General features: G+C 57.4%; 1 protein-coding gene across 6 annotated transcripts in view; it reads left to right on the forward strand.

Moving 5' to 3' along the window:
• The window catches only part of TLE2 (TLE family member 2, transcriptional corepressor), a 35,910-nt gene extending 21,830 nt beyond the window's left edge, over nt 1–14,080 (forward strand). For all 6 annotated transcript variants that reach the window (XM_075070893.1, XM_032780561.2, XM_032780646.2 and 3 more), the window contains 11 exons: nt 1,708–1,752; nt 2,732–2,872; nt 4,855–4,996; nt 7,518–7,678; nt 8,724–8,800; nt 9,396–9,645; nt 11,524–11,771; nt 11,947–12,094; nt 12,220–12,370; nt 12,814–12,890; nt 13,372–14,080. In XM_075070893.1, the coding sequence (XP_074926994.1) occupies nt 1,708–1,752; nt 2,732–2,872; nt 4,855–4,996; nt 7,518–7,678; nt 8,724–8,800; nt 9,396–9,645; nt 11,524–11,771; nt 11,947–12,094; nt 12,220–12,370; nt 12,814–12,890; nt 13,372–13,479 (1,548 nt within the window). In that variant the 3' untranslated portion in view covers nt 13,480–14,080. The remainder of the gene's footprint in view (nt 1–1,707; nt 1,753–2,731; nt 2,873–4,854; nt 4,997–7,517; nt 7,679–8,723; nt 8,801–9,395; nt 9,646–11,523; nt 11,772–11,946; nt 12,095–12,219; nt 12,371–12,813; nt 12,891–13,371) is intronic.
• Nucleotides 14,081–18,050: the final 3,970 nt, after the last annotated feature.

Raw genomic sequence — 18,050 nt, forward strand, 5'->3', positions numbered from 1 at the left:
AGTGAAGAGGGCTGGACTTGTAGAGCACTCGAGGTCCCTTCCAGCCCTGCAGTTCTATGATTCCATAGCCAGGGCCGCCGAGAGCGGGTTCAAGCCCCGGTGAAAACATTTTTTCGGGCCCCCAGTGAGGGCAGACTGGTTAAACAGGACCAATGAAGCCAGGAAAGCCAGGCCTCAGGCCCCCTTCCGGACTGCTGGGCCCTGGTAATTTGTACCGGCTTTCCCCTGCCCCCCCATCAGCCCTGTCCGTAGCAAACTCCACTGCATCAGGCCGGGGGGCTGCCCATGTGTGAAGCTTGAGGCCCCCCTGAACCCCCAAAGGGTTATCTGAGAGCCTCAGGCGGGGTAACAGCCTAGCTGTCATCAGCAGACGTCCCCACTAGGGCCTCATGCAGAAAGGTCGCATGGTTCAGTGGATAATGCAGTGGGCTGGGGACTCGGGAGACCTCAGTTCTAGTCCTGGCTCTGCTGGGTGACCTTGGGGACGAGCAGCTGGGTGCCTCCCCGGGAGTTGCTTGAGAAGAATCTGGGGCAGGAATGGAGCGGGCCTTATGCTGATGTTGCTTTCAGGGTGTAAATCAGCTTCAATGCCATTTAAGTCAATGAGGCAGATTCTCTGCTGGGGTAACCTGCACCCTGGGGGAGCTCCCATCCCTTATGGAGTCTTTGGAGGCAAGGCCTTGGTCTGTCTCCAGAACAGAACCCCAGAGGGAGTCTGCTCCAGCCTCTCTCATTAGGGGTCGCATAGGCAGGTGGCATGTTCACTGGATTGGGGACCAGCATTTTTTTCTCAGCTCTGCCACTGACCTGCTGGGTGACCTTTAATAAGTCACAGCCCTCCCCCGTGCCTCAGTTTCCCCCTCTGACCTTTTTCTCTCATGTCTAGTCAGACTGCAGTCTTGCAGTCTCTCCTTAGTTGTATGTACAGCACCTGGCGCATTGGAGCCCTGATCTCAGTTGAGAGCATTCGCCTCTTTTCCAATACTGCTAACAATTCGACACTTGTCCAGACTGTTGTTTTTAATGTTGCCCGGATGCTATGGAATTTTTCTTCCAGATTCTGCAGGAGATTTGGGGGCAAAATCTGGGGGATGATGATGATCACTTTAAAAAAGAAAATTCGGTCCGGACCCTATGGAGATTGGAAATGGCGACTCTGAAGAGACTTTTTAACTAAAAGAGACCTTTCAACATTGCTTACTAGCTTTAAAGTGCTGCAGAAAAATATTTGGGAAAATACCTCATAAAAGAATTCCACAGAGAACCCTTAAATCCAAGGCATTTCTGGGTCTCTGCTCTATCTGACGCAGCCTTTGCTTGTGTGGGATCTCATCCAAAGCCCATTGAAGTCACCAGGGAAACATTTCATTCACTTCCTTGGGCTTTGGGTCAGGGAGATGAGCCAACAGAGTGGAGAGAGAATAATAATCCTTAGGGTTTATCTAGTGTTTTCCAGCAGTTTGCGTCAAACACTTTACAAAGGACATCAGTATCATTCTGCCTGTTTTCCAGATAGGAAAACTGAGGCACAAAGAGGCGACGTAACTCTCCCACCCAGCAGGCCAGTGGCAGAGCTAGGAATAGACCCCAGGTCTTCTGAGTCACAATCCAGTGCTTGAGCCACTAGGCAGCACTGCCTCGAAGATCTGCCCTGTGTCGGTATTTTGCTGTTTTAATTGTTCCTGGCTCTGTTTCTCCCCTCGGCAGGACAGCGACGGGGACAAGAGCGATTATAACCTAGTAGTGGATGAGGTAAGTGAGATGTTTTTAATTAGATCTCTTAAGGCCTTGTCTAGACACACAATTCATATTACTTTACTGTTACAGCTGCAACCTAGGATAGAGGCAGTTCTCTCAGTGCACAGGTAATAGCTGTGCAGAAAGGGGAATGAATTATGCTGGGGTAAGGTACCTCTAGCAGCTGTACTGATAAAACCATATCTGGAAACGTCTCTCCCCGAACTGGAATAATGATATTGGTCTGAAATCTGTGTATAGACCAGGTCTAAAATGGTAACTGAAGGTGATTCTGTTAGACAGAGTTGCGCCTCTGGTGGTTGTATCACAAGTCTCGTGATATTCAGTGTTTTTGGGGAAGCCCCAGTTCCGTGACTGTATCAGAATCTCAGTTTTCTTTTTTAAAAAAAAACAAGTCGGTTTCTAGCCTTCCTGACTATGGAGAGAAGCTGGGAAGTGTGACCTTGGAAAGACAAATAGAAAGAACCCCAGAGCTGTTATTTTAAAAGAACGAGTCTTCCTGGTCGGCCAGGTCCATGGGTTGGCAAACTGGAGGTGCCTGTCCCTGAGTGGAGACTCGACTGATTTGCAAACAGTCGTTTTGTCCGGCTGGTTGATTATATTGTAGCAAATCGGCGGGTGTCCCCCAGTTCTTCCCAGTTGCTACCCAGCTGCCTGTTGCAGCCAGTTGGAAAGCACCCAAAGCATTAAAAGAGAGAGAATTAATATGGCTTGCAAAATTCCCAGTTCATTCAAAAGCAGAGGCAATTTTCTCATGTCCTCCTAGGCTACATCTGCAAAAGCAGGTCTGGAACCTGCTCCACCACCTGTGTGACTCTGGAGCGTCTGCATTCGGCCCCGCGGATTGACCCTGGGGTGTGGCAAGAGGAGAGCCTGCTCTGCTGCTGGCCGTGCCGTCCCTGTGCAGTGGGCGCACACTGGGCCCCGGTTCCCTCTCTGAAGGCCTTGTCTGCTTTTCTCTTCCCCGCTGCAGGACCCGCCCTCTGAGCCCAGCAGCCCTGCCCATGCACCCAGCACTAAGCTCCCACCCGCCCGCAGGGACGTGCCCGAAAGCCCAGCCTCCCTGGCCTCCAGCCGGAGCACAACGCCCCTCAAACTGAAGGACCAGAGCCTGGTAAAGAGATGGGCTGGCGAGCTGGAGAGAGGCCGTGGGATTGGGCGGGGGGTCTGCACCTACCTCTGTTTCCTAGGGCACTGCCCCAGGGTGTCTGTCCCTGCTGCAGCACAGGGAGTGGGGAGGGGGAGCCCGGAGCTCCTGGCCAGTAGATCTGGGATTCTCTGTCCCTGCTTAGAGGGCATGTCGCAGGCAATCCAGCCTGGAGGATGCACGGGAGGCTGCCCCTGCTGGAGCTCTGGATTGGGGAAAGGGATGCTGCCCCCCGCAATCCCCTCCCATGCGCCTTTCCCCATCACATGCAATTACTTGGGCTTCCCGCCTGGTCCTTAACCCCTCAAGCACTTAATGAGAGAGCTTCTCACCACGCCCTCTCCCCATCATCCTACTGCTCCCTGCCCACCCCACATCTTCCCCTGGCTCCCCTGCCAGACACCAGGGAAGAACCCAGCCCCCTCCAGAGGGAAGAATTGCATTGCACTGCCTCCTATCCTGATGCAACCCACGTCCCTGGAGGGGTCATAGACTGGCAATGGGGTAAGAGGGATTGTGGCAGGTGGAGAGGTGGCAGCGGGAGCCAGGGCAGGGGGCACAACAGACCAAGGGTTACTCCTCCTAACAATCCTCTTCTGCCAGGATCCCTCCCTCCTTCCCCCCACTGAGGGCCAGCCAGAAGCCTAGGAAACAACTTGGTCCCTAAAGGGTTAACCCTCCAGGCCACCTTACGCTGGAGTCAAACCCAGGGTCTGTGTGTCCCCTGGAGGTTCTCCAGCACTCTAAGGGTTAACAGCTGCCCAGCGAGACAGAATGGTTTGGGATGCAGGCAGTATGTGGACTTTGCTGTGCAATCAGCAGGCAGCCTTGCCTAGTGGTTGCAGCAGAGTGGCTCTGGGAGCCAGAATGCCTGGGTTCTGTTCCCACCTCTGTACTGACTTGCTGCACATCCTTGGGCCACTCAGTTCCCCTCCCCGGGCCTTGCCTCATCCCATCTGTGCAGTGTGTCTATTGCACCGTGGGAGCATGAGGAGGCTCTAATTAATGAGTGTGCATCAGGTGCTTGGAGATCCTTGGCATGCTGATTAATTAATAACGAATCCCTGCTCTCGCTAGTGGGTCTCCCGCGCTGCCTGGCAAGGGGCGAGTGCCTTTGGAAGGGAGGTTAATACGCGGGTAACTGGAGCCTGGCTCTGTAGGTATTTTCCATCCGGCTGCCTGCAGAATTCCCCTGGGCTCCTCCGTGCACTGTGCAATCTATCGATTTGCCCAGCAACAGCCTGATTCTCAGATTGAAACATCAGCGGGAGGGAAGCATGGGGAAGGAGGGTATTGATTGCGCTGTCATTCCCAGCCCAGCCATCAAGCGGAGGACCAAGAGACACTTACCAGATTCAGCGGGAGCAATCTGTCAGATGCAGGGGTTTGGGAGCCCTCTGTAGGGTTGCTGGCACTTGCTGGCATTTCTCCCCAGGATAATCTGATTAGAGCAGCCGAAATGCCCTAAGTGGTGTGAGATTCGCGGGCTCCGCTTGGATTTCTATCAGTCTCCACAAAATCCCAAGGAGAGCAAAAATGGACACCCCTTCAGTGAAACACTGGGCAGGATGGGGCAGCTGGTCGATGGGCCTGATCCTGGGGCAGGGGCTGCAGACTCTCTGTGCAAGTATTAACTCGAAGGGGGTGTTCTCTAAGGGGTCAGAGCAGGGGGCTGCGAGTCAAGACTCCTGTGCTGTCTTCCCAGCTCTGGAAAGGGGTGGGATCCAGTCCCAGTGGTTGAAGTAGCAAGAGGGGCCGGGAGTCAGGACTCCTAGGTTCTATACCAAACCCGGGCATGGAATCTCTCCAGGAGCTTGGGTAAATTACATCACTGCCTCAGTTTCCCCACTGGGGTGTGTGAGGTTTCATGAATTTGCAGGTAGCGCTCTGGGGGGCCTTGGCTGGAAGGCTCTAGAGCAGGGCAGGGCAACATCTCCTTTCCATTGCAGAATGATGTCTCAGCCAACACTCCCACCTCCAAGTCCTCCAGCTCCTCTCCTCCACGGGACTCCCTAACGCCCGGCCCTGGGCCAAGCTCGGCCTCCCATCTTCGGCAACTGTCCTCCAAGCCGCCTGCCACGGACACCATCAGTGAGTCTCTCTAAGGCATCTGCATCCTTCTGAGAAACTGCCTGGCCTCGTAACACAGCATGTGTGTGTGCGGGGATGCGTGGCAGCTGCTACAGTTACCACAGGGCTCTGGATCAGTGGTGGATTTCCACCCATATCACAGCCAATTTTATGGAAGCGCTTCTGCCACGGTAATATGGCGTGTATGTCAATTACAACAGGTCCAGTGCGTTAAGCTGCTGAGAGCCTGCTGTGCAATGCAAGGCCCTCCTTCTCAGGTGTGGGTCCATCGTATGTTTGTGTCAACCTGTGGAACTCACTGTTGCAGGAATTCAGAGTGACAAATACTGTGTCAGGCTTTTGGAAAGGGTTCTGCATTATTTCTGACTCGTAATGTTTCTGGATATTCATGTGAAAACAAGGGTGATCAAAGCGCATGCTTCAAGACATTGGCTGAAGGGGTCAGGAAGGAACTGGCAGAGGAAGGATGATCTTGTGGGTATGGCGCTGACTGGACAGGGACTCAGATCTGGATTCAGTTCCCAGCTCTGCCACAGACTCTCTGGGTGGCCTTGAGCCAGTCATTTAGGCCCAGATCCTCAAAAGTACCTAACTCCCATTGATTCAGATGTCTAAATACCTTTTGAGGATCTAGACTTTACTCTCTCTGTGCCTCAATACTCCATCTGTGCAAATGAGGTTGTCGGCTTTTCGTCTCTTTCAGTGTATCTACACGGTGCCTAGTTACAAAGGGTCCCTGGTTTTGGGGGCGGTGGGTTATTTTGATACAATTATTTGATCCTAATGTATTTTCGTCCCCACCAAAGTGCGTGTTGCTCTGTAGCCCAGGTGCCTTTGGAGAGTTTTCATCCTCTTCTGATGCATCAGATACTGGCCACTCCCGGAGACCAGGACCCAATGCTGGATTTTTTTGTTGGTGCCGGGCGTGTGTGTACCCTGAGGCTACGTCTACACTGCAGCTGAAAGGTGTCGTTCCCGGCCTGGGTTCTTTGAGCGGTTAGCGAGCGCCTAAAATCACAAGATAGCTGCAGCGGCTCGGGCTAGCTGCCCGAGTGAAACCCCATCAGAGTTCCTCAGAACGTAGTAGGTGGCTAGACTGAACCACTGTGGCTACGTTGTGATTTTAGGAACCAGGAAAGAAAGACAGAAGCAGACGGAAAACAAGCAAACTCTTACACTGGACACTCTTGGTCTTGTGCTAGGAGACAGGACGGAAGCTCCCAATTCTCCCTTCTCTGGATCATTCAGTATTTTGAGACTCTAGCCTGTGCCCTCCGTTCGTCTCCTCTTGCAGGTGATGCTCCCAGTCCGTTCCGTTCAATCTCTCTTCCTAGGAGAGTTTTTCCAGGTCCTCCGTCATTGGTGGCTCTGGGTCCCCTCCAGTTCTGCAGTATCCCTTTGGAGATAGGTTGGCTGGTAGCCAGAAGAAGCCGCACCGTTGACGTATTACTCCATTGAGAAAGCGGTGCAGGATTGGGCCCTGCAAGGGTTTGTTGTTTATTTCACAGTTGTGCCCAGAGGCCCCAACTGAGATCAGGGCCCCGTTGTGCTGGATGCTCCACAGACAGCAAGACACACGGTCCCTGCCCTGATGATGTAGCTGTATAAGTGGGGATCACTTGAAAGCCCACAGGGGTGTGGCTCAGTGTTAAAGGCCAGCTCTGCCTCTCTCGGTGATGCTGGGCAAGTTACTTTGCCACTTGGTGCCTCAGTTTCCCCATCTGTAAACCGGGAGCATTACCGACTTCAGAGGAGTTGCCATGAACTGGTGTTTGGAGAGCGCTTTGCAATCCTCCCGTGAGAGGAGCTGTGGAGCATCGGGGGGGATTTCGGCTAATAGAAATGCATCCCAGCTGAAAGCTGGGTAGTGGTTGGGAAATGGTTTGATCAAGACTGGCAGTTTTCGAAGTGGAAATAGAGCAAGAATTTGAGAAATGAAGCCCCTTGTCTGTGCTAGAAAATTACTCTGAGGGGATGGAAATGGATCTCGATAAACCAGGAGAACTTCTGAGATGAATGCACCAGGATCAGCTTAGAACTCACTTGCGCTGGTTTAGCTTAATTCAGTATGAGCCCAGTTTAAAGGGATTTCGGGGTTTACTGCATCAAGGGTTTGAAAGGCAGCATGGCTAGAGCCGCTGACTTGGGACTCAAGAGACCTGGGTTCTATTCCTGGCTTTGCTGCGATGCCCCAGGTCACCCAGGAGAAGTCCTGTTGCCTCTTTGTGCCTCAGTTTCCCCTTTGTCTGCCTTGTCTAAGACATTTGAGGCAGCAGCTGATCTGATCTCAGGTGCGGCTTCGTGGTGCTACTGTGGTACAAATATTAACTACTCACAAGTTCCTGGCTTCCAGCCTTGGCTAGCAGAGCTGGCTCTTGGCACTCAGGCATTTAGATCCACTGGTCCCAGGTTCAATCCCCACTGGCCATGACCCACCTTGGGGCGTTACGCTACGATAATGCAGGTAACCAGCGCCCAGGGGTGCTGCTCAGTGGCTGCGTCTCTTCTCTCGAACCCCCAGCTCTGCGCAGCCCCCTGAGCGTGCCCAGCACCTACGCGTCTTCGTTCGGGATGGTGCCTCACGCCACCATCAATGGCGAGCTCGCGGCCCCCAGCTCCTACGTGAGCATCCACCTCTCTCCACAAGTCAGCGGGACGGTGCTGTATGGACGGTCCCCTCTGGTGAGTCGCGGACGGGCCAGGGCAGAGGCCAGCTCAGCTCCAGCCGCCTCCTGCAAAGGCCCTTTCCCCACCCTGCTCCCCAAAATCCCATATGTGCGGGGGATGGAGAGTAGCAGTGGTGACCTCAACAGGGGGCAGCTCAGTGCAGGGCATGGGCCAGTCACATACAGTGGGGCACCTTCAGGGCCGGATTAACCTTTTGTGGCCAAACGTATCTGTGAGCTCCCAGAGAGGCAATGGAACATGGCATGAGGAGGTCCATCCCCGGAGTGAGGGGCCGGCCAGGGGCAATGGGACAGGGCATGGCAGGGGCGGCCCTACTCCGCCCAGCCCAGTGCAAGGGCACTATTTACAGACTGGCAGTTGCCAGGCGCATAGTGGCCCACCTGGCCCTGTGCTGCCATTATGCCCCTTGCCCTCGGGGGCAGGCCCATGCCATGCAACGTGGCCCCCTCACCCAACACCTTCCCCCGACTCCCAATGGCCAGAGTCCCCCTGGATCCACTATGGCCAGCACCCCTCCAACCCCCGCACAAATGCACAGTGCCCCACTTATGCCCCTTGCCCTCGGGGGCAGGCCCATGCCATGCAACGTGGCCCCCTCACCCAACACCTTCCCCCGACTCCCAATGGCCAGAGTCCCNGCACCCCCCTGGCCACAGCCCCCCACATAACCCCCACTCCCTAGTGCCCCAATACACACATTTTCCCCTCACACCCCAGCACCTCCCCCAGCCGGCACTGGGCACCTTTCCAGTTAGATGCCCGGCTCCGTGTGTGTGTGTGTGTTTTCCAGGGTGGTGCCCTGGTCCCATCAGCATTTTGCTGCCATCGTCAGCAGGAGCAGGTCTCAGCCATGGGGGCTGTGGCCACTGGTGTCAGCCGCTACCCCCTCCCGTATATTCTTGGAGGAAACAGGCTGCAGAGATAGCCAGAGAGGTTGTCCTAAGCCAGGGTGGCTGGACACTGCTCCTCTGTAGGCCCAACTCCTGTGGCCCCCTTCCCACCACGCTGCTTTGTGGACCAGGTTCCCTTTGCTTTGCAGGTGGCGTTTGAGTCTCACCCTCACCTGAGGGCGTCCACCGTCTCCTCCTCTCTGCCGGCCATCCCCGGTGGAAAACCGTAAGTGCAGTCAAATCTGTGCTGGGGGCTTGGGGTGCGGGGAATCATGGAAATGCCCCAGGGGGAGGTGGTGGGATGCAGGTCACCAAGCCAGGCTCTCACCAGCCCCGGCAGAATTCTCCACAGGAGCTTCTGCGTGAATCCGGTAATAAACAGGCCAAGGCCGTGCTGTAGCTGGGAAGAAGGATGGCCTAGTGGTTAAGGCTCTGCTGTGAGACTCCAGAGCCCTGGGTTCAATTCCCTGCTCTGGCCCTGACTGAGTCGTGTCATTGTTCTATGACTCAGTTTCCCCATCTGAGTGCTGGGGTTTACAGCCCTTCCTCTTGGGATGGGGGCTGTGAGGACCAACACAGTAAGGCTGGGAGTAGCTCAGCTACTACAGTAATGGGGCTGGGTACCTACCTGCTTGGAGAGGCTCCCTCCTTGTCTAGCATGTGTCCCCCACCCTACCCGGCAGGGGGAATCCTCAGCACAGCCAGCCGAAAGCTCCGGGACAAAAGTGAGTGACAGAAGCCCAGCCACGGAGCGTAACGCCCAGGAGAGCTGCCTCCCTTTAAGGCCTGCCAGCACTTACCTGCCTCTCCCCCTCCTCTAGTGCCTACTCCTTCCATGTGAGTGCCGACGGGCAGATGCAGCCGGTCCCCTTCCCTCCCGACGCCCTTATCGGCACCGGCATCCCCCGGCACGCCCGCCAGCTCCACACCCTGACCCACGGCGAGGTGGTCTGCGCCGTCACCATCAGCAACTCCACCCAGCACGTCTACACGGGGGGCAAGGGTTGCGTGAAGGTGTGGGACGTGGGGCAGCCTGGGACCAAGACGCCCGTGGCGCAGCTGGACTGCCTGGTAAGGGTCGGGGCATGGGGACGAAAGAGCTTCAGTTGGCTCCGACACAATTCCTTGCTACCCTTGAGGGCCAGATCCCTGGCTGGGGAAAATCGCTGAGGATCTGGCCCTGTATGCCACAGCAGCCTAAGGCACCGGTCCTGTGTCACAGTCGATACGCACTGGAGATTGTCACTAGGTTTGTTGGAGTGGCAACTTCCCCAAGGCCCCTCTTGGCTGGCGGACTGGACCACAGACTTTGGACTCAGGATCCCCGAGTTCTAGTTCTGGCTTTGCTGCTGTGTGCCCACTGTGGGCTGGGCTCTGAGGCAGGGCCTCAGTTTCCCCTGTTGAGCCGGCAAAGGAACCTTCCCAGGTGGTGGTGGGAAATGATCTGTGTGCGTCAGCTGGGGCCATCCCAGGCCCACTTTCCCAGCGTGCTGGGAGCAGCGGCAGAGACTGGAATTGCTCGATCACTAGAAAACCCTCATCAAAGGGAAAAGCAATTAATAATTGAGCTGCCCCCTGGGGGCCCTGCTCATTAGCATGCCAGAGACTCTGGCGCTGCTGCCATGACTGGAAGGTGCTGTGGAGTGTGGCAGGACGGCTCATGGCTGCAGCACTGGGGGGAGAGGTGGGGGTGCACTTGTTCTCCTCCCATCTCTGCCCAGTTTTTGTCCCTCATACCCCCCACCCCGACACACACACACTGGGGCTTTTCTGCTTCCAAGGCCCCCATGTGCAATGCCATGATCGCGCCAGCAAGCGCAGGGGCATATGCCAGCCTGCCAGCCAGGCCAGGGCAAGGGGCGCCGCCGAGGCTGCTTTACAAGGCAGGGGCGATCGGGAAGAACTCAGGAGCAGAACCTGCAAGGTATTTCGGCTCCTAACGCCCTGTGAGGAGGCCGCAGGCCAGGGAGGAGCACAGCCTAGCGTGGAAGCTGGTGGCCTCAAATGCCTGTATCTGAAATGCCTAATCCCGGCGGAACTTCCTGAAGCCCAGAGCTCCCAGGCCAGTGACGAAGTGTCCCAAGCGCGGCGGGTCTGGGAATGAAGCAGCAGAAGCTTGGGGTCACTTCAGCGCTGGGCCGGATGCTGCGGTGCTGGAGGTATTGGTGGGGGCTGGGCAGGTTTGGCTGACTGGTATGTGCTGAGAGCTCCCTGTGCTTTGCACTGCTAAGAGCCTGCGAGGGGCGCTCTCTGTCTCCCCCAGGCCTCAGAAGCCCTGACCATCAGTGGGATGGAGGGTAAAACAGGCCAGTCTCTGTGACACCTTCAGGCACCCGGGACAATGAATGGGCTCGTGCGTAAGGTGTTGGCCGGGGCTTCAGGAGATCTGGGTTTAATTCCTGGCTCTGCCACTGATTCCCTGTGTGACCTTGGGCAAGTCATTTAATTGCCTGTGTTCCAATTGTAAATCCCTGGGGTCAGAGCCCAGCCTTTGTTTTGTGTGCGTGTGCTGTGGGGCCGCTAGGCAAAGAATAAAGCTCGTCTCAATGGCTTGATGCTGAGACCGGACCATGGGCTGCTTTGCCAAGGGTCCTAGACTCTTGGCAATGGGCAGGACACTGGGTGAGGTTGGGGGGAAGCAGAGGTGGGGAACTGGGCTGCTTTGGAGTAAGGTAGAAATTGCATCAAGGCCTGGAGGGCTTTAGAGCCTGGCGGCTGAGCCCTGCAGGGTGAATTCCATTGACCTCCATTGAGTCCCTCGCACAGGCCCCCCATCCTGGCAGGACAGGTGGCACAGAGAGGCAGCAGGCCTGCAGCTGGCCTCGGGGGTCTGATCCAAAGCCTGCTGAAATCGGGAGACTTTCCACTGACCCTTAAGGGGCGCTGGATCAGGGACCCCCACTCTGCAGTGACTGGCTTTAAGGCTGTTCCTCTCTCTCTCTTCCCCAGAACCGCGACAACTACATCCGCTCCTGCAAACTCCTCCCGGACGGGCGCAGCCTCATTGTGGGCGGAGAGGCCAGCACCTTGTCCATCTGGGACCTGGCCGCTCCTACCCCCCGCATCAAGGCGGAGCTGACCTCCTCGGCGCCCGCCTGCTACGCTCTGGCCATCAGCCCCGACGCCAAGGTCTGCTTCTCCTGCTGCAGCGACGGCAACATCGTGGTGTGGGACCTGCAGAACCAGACGATGGTCAGGTGAGACTCCCGCCCCCCGCCACCCATATCTCACAGGGCCTTCTCTGCACAGCCCCCTGGGTCAGGATGCAATGCGGTGCAGCTGGCTAGCACTGGAGAGGGGAGGTGCCCCCTGGCCACAGGACCCGAACCTGCAGCAGACGACGGTGCCTGATGGCCGCGCTCTCCCCTCCAGGCAGTTCCAGGGCCACACGGACGGTGCCAGCTGCATCGATATCTCCAACTACGGCACCAAGCTGTGGACGGGGGGACTGGATAACACGGTGCGGTGCTGGGACCTGCGAGAGGGGCGCCAGCTGCAGCAGCACGATTTCAGCTCCCAGGTAGGTGGGTGACGGGGCGCTGCAGAGCTCGAGCAGGTGGGGGCGGGCGCTGTGCTCTCCCCTCCTCCAGAGAACCAGCCTGGCAGGGACCCGTTTCCTGGGGCCTGACTCTGCCTTCTCCCCAGATCTTCTCGCTGGGTTACTGTCCCTCGGGGGAGTGGCTGGCTGTTGGCATGGAGAGCAGCAACGTGGAGATCCTGCACGTGGCCAAGCCAGAGAAATACCAGCTCCACCTCCACGAAAGCTGCGTCCTCTCCCTCAAATTCGCCTCCTGCGGTAGGAATGTGCGCGCAAGTGCAGACACGGGCTTGGGCCGGCTGAGGGGTTGCATGGCCTAGTGGGCAGAGCTGTGGCTGGGACTCGGGAAAAGGCATCTGTTCCGGGCTCTGCCGCTGTCCTGCTGGGTGACCTTGGTTCAGTTACTGCCTCGCTCTGTGCCTCAGTTACCCCTCCAGCCCCAGAACATGGACTGGAGCTGGGCAAAGCTTGGAAGGCTGCATGGGTAGGACTCCATGTTTTCAGGCAGGCTGACAGTTAATCCAGCCTGGGCTGTGCTTTGGATGCTCCCAATGCATCGTTCTCTGCTCCCAGGGCTGGTGGTTGCTTGTGGGATGCCACTGGAATCCCCCACGCCTATGGGCAGCGTCTCCCCTTTTGCTGAATCTCTCGTCCGTGCACGTGACAGGCTCCCGCTGACCCACTGGACTCTCCCGCTGCAGGTAAATGGTTCGTGAGCACAGGGAAGGACAACCTGCTGAACGCCTGGAGGACGCCCTACGGAGCCAGCATCTTCCAGGTGAGGAAGGGGCACTCTGCCGGGAGGCACATTCCGGTTAAATCCCTTGCTCCCGGCAATGCGTAGGGTGGGAGCAACTGCCCAGCCCATCAGTAGCTGCCCCAAAGCCAGGTTCGTAGATTCCAAAGCCAGAATGGACCCTGGTCTGACCTCCTGCAGGACGCAGAACAGGAGTGTCCTGAATTAATTCCTGACTGACACAGAGCATCAGTTAAATCAGTGGGAGGCTTTTTCCTTGGTTTTAATGACCTTCAGCGCCAGCCCTTCCTGCCCCAGCGGCCCCCAGCCGGAGATCAGGGAGTGCTGCGAGAAAGAAAGTTGGGGTCCGATTTTTAACTCCTCTCAGAACAAGGCCTCGGCCAGTCTTTGGGACTGGTCTTTCTGGCCCTGCTTTCAGCTTCCCCCCCACACACCCCGGTTATTCCTCTATCAAGGCCACCCAGGGGGCAGGTTCCCTGTCCTAACCTCCATCCCCTCTCAGTCCAAAGAGTCCTCGTCGGTGCTAAGCTGTGACATCTCGATCAATGACAAGTTCATCGTCACGGGCTCCGGCGACAAGAAAGCCACCGTCTACGAAGTGGTGTACTGAAGCGTGCGCGCGGGGGTGGGCCTTGGAGCTGCCGGGACCAAGCTGTACCCTGACCAAAACCCCAGGGCCACCCGGGGCAGCCTGGCCAACCACCTGCCGCAGCCTCAGGAGGCGGCATGCTCCGGGAGTGGGGCCCCCTCCCCACCGCTTCAGCTGCGGAGCAGCCCGAGAGCCTCGCGCAGTCGTTCCCGGCTTGGAAACGGGCTCTGTCGGTGCTTCCTCAGGCCGAGTGCGACGCTTCCGCCACATGCAAACAGGTGTGGGCGGATGGAGACACGAGAGGCCTCGCTTCCTTTCTGCATCTTCCCCGCGTCCTCCCAGGAGCAGATGTGGGGGAATAAGGACGAGCCGGGATCTGACCCGCATGGGGGTTTTGGAGGGAGAGGCCAGGCCCGAGGGGCTTCCCAGCTCGGGGACTAGCAATGGCCAGGTCCCAAGACACGGAGGGGAGTTGCTACAGGTGCAAGTGATGCTGTTATCACTCAGCGAGTGAAGGGGCTGGGTCCTGCCACTTCTTCCACATTATTGCTACTGATTTAATGACGCCAATTTTCTGTTGAGAAAACAGCTGTAATTTCTCCTCAGTAAGTAAATGTATTTGACAGGCCCCGGGTTCAATCCCTGCATAATGAAATGTGGGGAGTTTCTGCATGGCGGGGGACACGCACGGGGCTCAGTTCAGCACATCAATTTGCCATGTCAAATGGAGCCTGGAAAAACACAGGGTGGGGAGAAGATTGGCTGCGGGCTGCTAACGAGACACCCCCTCCATGAGCGTTCTGCCCGGATTACCCCCAGAGCCCCCCCTGAAACACACCTGCTGCTTCAGTGACCTGTAGATACTGATGTTGGCTGGGTCCTTTCACTGGGGTGGGGGCTAAGGTCCTGGGCTGGACCTTGGGCGAGCTGGGTGAGTATCCCAGCTCTGCTACCGCCTCTCTGGCTGACCTTGGGCAAGTCACTTCCTCTCATGAGGCCTCAGTCCTTCACCTGTAAAGTGGGGATAATCCTTCCTGGCTCCCAGGCTTTTGGGGGTTTACTGTGAGCTCTTCAGTGCAGGGCCTCCCCCTCCCCTCCCCCTTGGAGGATGCGCAGTGCCTAGGGTTCCCCATGGCCAATGGAAGCTGTGGGGGTGGTGCCTGCAGGCACAGGCAGTGCACAAAGCTACCGGGCTTCTCCTGCCTGTGTCTAGGAGCCACAGGGGCATGCTGCTGCTTCGGGGAGCTGCCAGAGATAAGTGCTGCCTGGAGCCCCCTCCTACCCCCAAACTCCTTCCCAGAGCCTGCACCCCAACCCCCTGCACCCCTCTCCTGCACCCAAACTCCCTCCCAGAGCCTGTACTCCAACCCCCTGCACCCAAGCTCCCTCCCAGAGCCTGTACCCCCCCTTCTGCGCCCCCCAACCCCCTGCACCCAAACTCCCTCCCAGAGCCCACACCTCCCTCCTGCACCCCTGCCCCAGATGGGTGAAAGTGAGCAAGGGTGGGGGAAGTGAGCAAGGGTAGGGGGGCCTTAGCCCAGGGAGTGGGGCAAGTGGGTTTGGATTTGTGCCATTAGCCACTTGGCAACTCTAGCAGTGCCTAGCCCCACTGTGGGGCCCACCCTGAGAAGTGGGAGATGCTAATGACGCTAAGAGGTGGGAAATGGCTGTAAAGCCCGAGCATTAAGAGCCTCCTACAAAGCTCTATGGACTAATTAAAGCAGGAGTAGGCCCCCCCCAGCTGGGGGGGGGGTGTGTCTGTTCTTCCAGGGAGTGACACTGGCGCAGCAGGGGCTGCAGGCGCCACGCTGGAGAAATGAGCTGTAGCTGAAGGGCTGCCTGGAGCCAGGGCAGCGGTGTTGGCTGCAGGCACATAGGTCAGAGTGCGTGACGGCTAATAAGGGCTGGATGCGCTGATGCCCTGCGGACGAGGGCCTGCGCCTGCCAGCCACCAGCCAACCAGGCCCCTGACAAGACTTAGAAGCCTGTGGCTGAGCGGCCAAGAGGCTGCCCATCCATTGCATAGTAGCCGGTGGGGATTCAGCATTTGATTTTCATGCTGCAGGGGAACAAACATGAGCCCCGTTGAAGGCCGTGCTCAGCCTGCTGCAGAATCTTTTCTGGCCCAGCTCCCTGAATGTCAGGTAGGGGAAGAAATTCAACATTGGGTTGGCCCCAGCTCCGACCCATCCACAGCGGTACAGTGCCTGCGTCTGCAACCCCACTATGAGCCTGCTGCCAGCGGCCTGGAACTAAGTATTGCTTCAACGTTGCCAAAAAGCCCCGTTTTAGTGCCAATGGCGGCTACGCTGGCTGAGACCGGGGTTCCGAGCCCCAGCTTTTCCGTGACCAGGTTCAGGGAAGGTGGCTGCCTCCCAGCTGAAGTTGGAGCTAGAGTTCCAGGAAACCTACCTGAGTTCCGAGTCCCCCCTGGTGCCTTCCCGCCCCCAGCCCTCTCACCAGCTTCCTTGCCAAGACACAACTCTCTCACCATGGCCCCTTGCCCAGCAGAATACAGGCTGGAGCAGCCGAGCCCCAGCCCAGCCAGCTTGAGTCACTGGCAGCTTGATCCCAGCAGCAGCCCCTGCCCCGTGAAGAGGAAAAACAGGTTTTGAGACAGCTGAATAGAGGGCGGATCCAGTCTGGGGCTGAGCTGCCACCCACCTCTCCTTCCAACTGCCTGGCCAGCCCTTGCCAGCTCAGCACCCCCTCGCTTAGCTTCAACGCCAGGGAGCTCATGCCGAAATAGCAGCCCCTTTTCTGCAAGGGGATGCAGCTGGTCCTTGGGGGAGTGGAATAGTTTGGCAGAGTCTCCCTCCCGTGCTCAGCTAGAACCTGGGCTTCTACTGTCACCCCAAGCTGGGGCAACAGGCCATTGCACAGGACCAGGGGGTGAAGGGCTGGATGGCCTCATCCTGGGCACAGGAAGCTGCAGAGAGCAGGTGGCTCAGTGCATAGCCCCTGGGGTGTGGATCATTGCAGTGGGGTGTATCTCACACCCATCGCTGTAGGACGTGGATACCACCAGCATTCACCACCCCCACCTGCTGCTTCTATAGATTTGAGCAACTTTTATTCTCTCTCCCTTTGCTGGGGGCAACGCGCTGCCCGAGTCTGCCTCTGCGCTTGGTCTCAGCCTGAAGACACACCAGGGGAAGCCCAAGCATAGCTGTCCCCCTCCCTTTCCTTCTCCCAGCCCTGGCCTAAGGGCAAAGGGAGGCTGGTGCGACGCTGCCAGAGGGCGCAAAGCATGTGCGAAAACACACACGAGGGCTGCACTGGATTGAAGTGAGTGTGCATGCACAAGACCAAGGCACACGCAGCATAGCCAGCTCTCTGACCTTATTAATACCGAGCGCTTTGCACAAGTAGCTCTCAAAGCATTTTACAAAGGTCACCCCCCACCCCACTTCACAGGTGGGGAAGTGACTTGCCCAACGTCTGCGGGCAACAAGGGGTTAAGACTCAGCACCGCTCAGTACTGGGGCAGTGCACTAGCTGCTCACGCGCACTGCCTTCCTCCTCAAAGGCTCCCTGGGCAGGAGAGAGAACTCGCCCATGGGCCCCGCTCTCCCCACAGCTGCAGAAGGTCCCTCGCTCAGAGACGGGGCAGTAGTGGGGAATTCAGAGGGAAGGATGATCCTCAGCGCCCAGCCCCTGTACTCACAGTTCACCACTGATACCACAACCGCAGCCTGGGCATTCCAGTCTATGCCAAACGGGAGCATAAAGACAGGGCAGGAAGCCAGCGCTGGAGCCAGTTGAAAGTCAGACAAATCCCCGCCCCATCCAAAACAAGAAAGGGCCATTTTCTTTTACCCAGTTTCCTGGAACTGTAGCTCCTGGCTGAGAATTTCAGCCGGAAGCTGGTGCAGGTTCAGGCTGGAATTTCTAGGCAGAGCCAGGGCTCCAGCCCTCCCCCGAGACGTGGGAGTAAAGATGCTGTTTCCAAACCCCATTCTGCACCCTTCAGAGCAGGGCTGAGATCCTGGAGCAGCCAGGTAGTTGCCCGACCTCCTGGGCTAGTGGCCGTTCTGGCCAGCAAGGCCAGTTCTAGCACAGAAGTTCCAAAGGTCATAGTTCTCCCCTTTCGCAACAGAACAAAAATCCTTAAAACATCCAGTGCTTATCTCTCTCTCTCTCTCTCCCCCCTCCACCCACCCCGCCAGGGCCACACAACAGAATAGTTGTTTTCTGGCCAGGCTGAGCCAGTGCTTCCAGCCCCAGCAGGGTAGAAAGCCAGAGGTCAGGGCAGGCAGCCAGCAGTTTGCTGACACACACCTGGAGGAGGGGGAAGGCAGGCATTGTAAATAGGGCAGCAATTAGAAACACGCCCGCCCCCACTGCCTGAAGCAGAGAGCTCCCCCTCACACCCAGAGGAAGTGATGGTGGGTGGGAAGGAGGAAGAGGTTTTTGCTGAGGAAGCTGAACAGTTGGGCCCAAGGAAGCGGCCTGTTCTCTCCCTGCTGTACGCATGCAGGCAGCATCAGATGCCAGCTGGAAGGGTAAATTGCTGGAGCGACCCAGGCGGGGGGCCCGGTCACAGACCTGTGCCCAGCTCCAGAGCTATACCTCCCCGCAAGGCATGTGCA

This window comes from Chelonoidis abingdonii, chromosome 11, assembly GCF_003597395.2.
Source record: "Chelonoidis abingdonii isolate Lonesome George chromosome 11, CheloAbing_2.0, whole genome shotgun sequence".
Classification (NCBI taxonomy): Eukaryota; Metazoa; Chordata; order Testudines; family Testudinidae; genus Chelonoidis; species Chelonoidis abingdonii.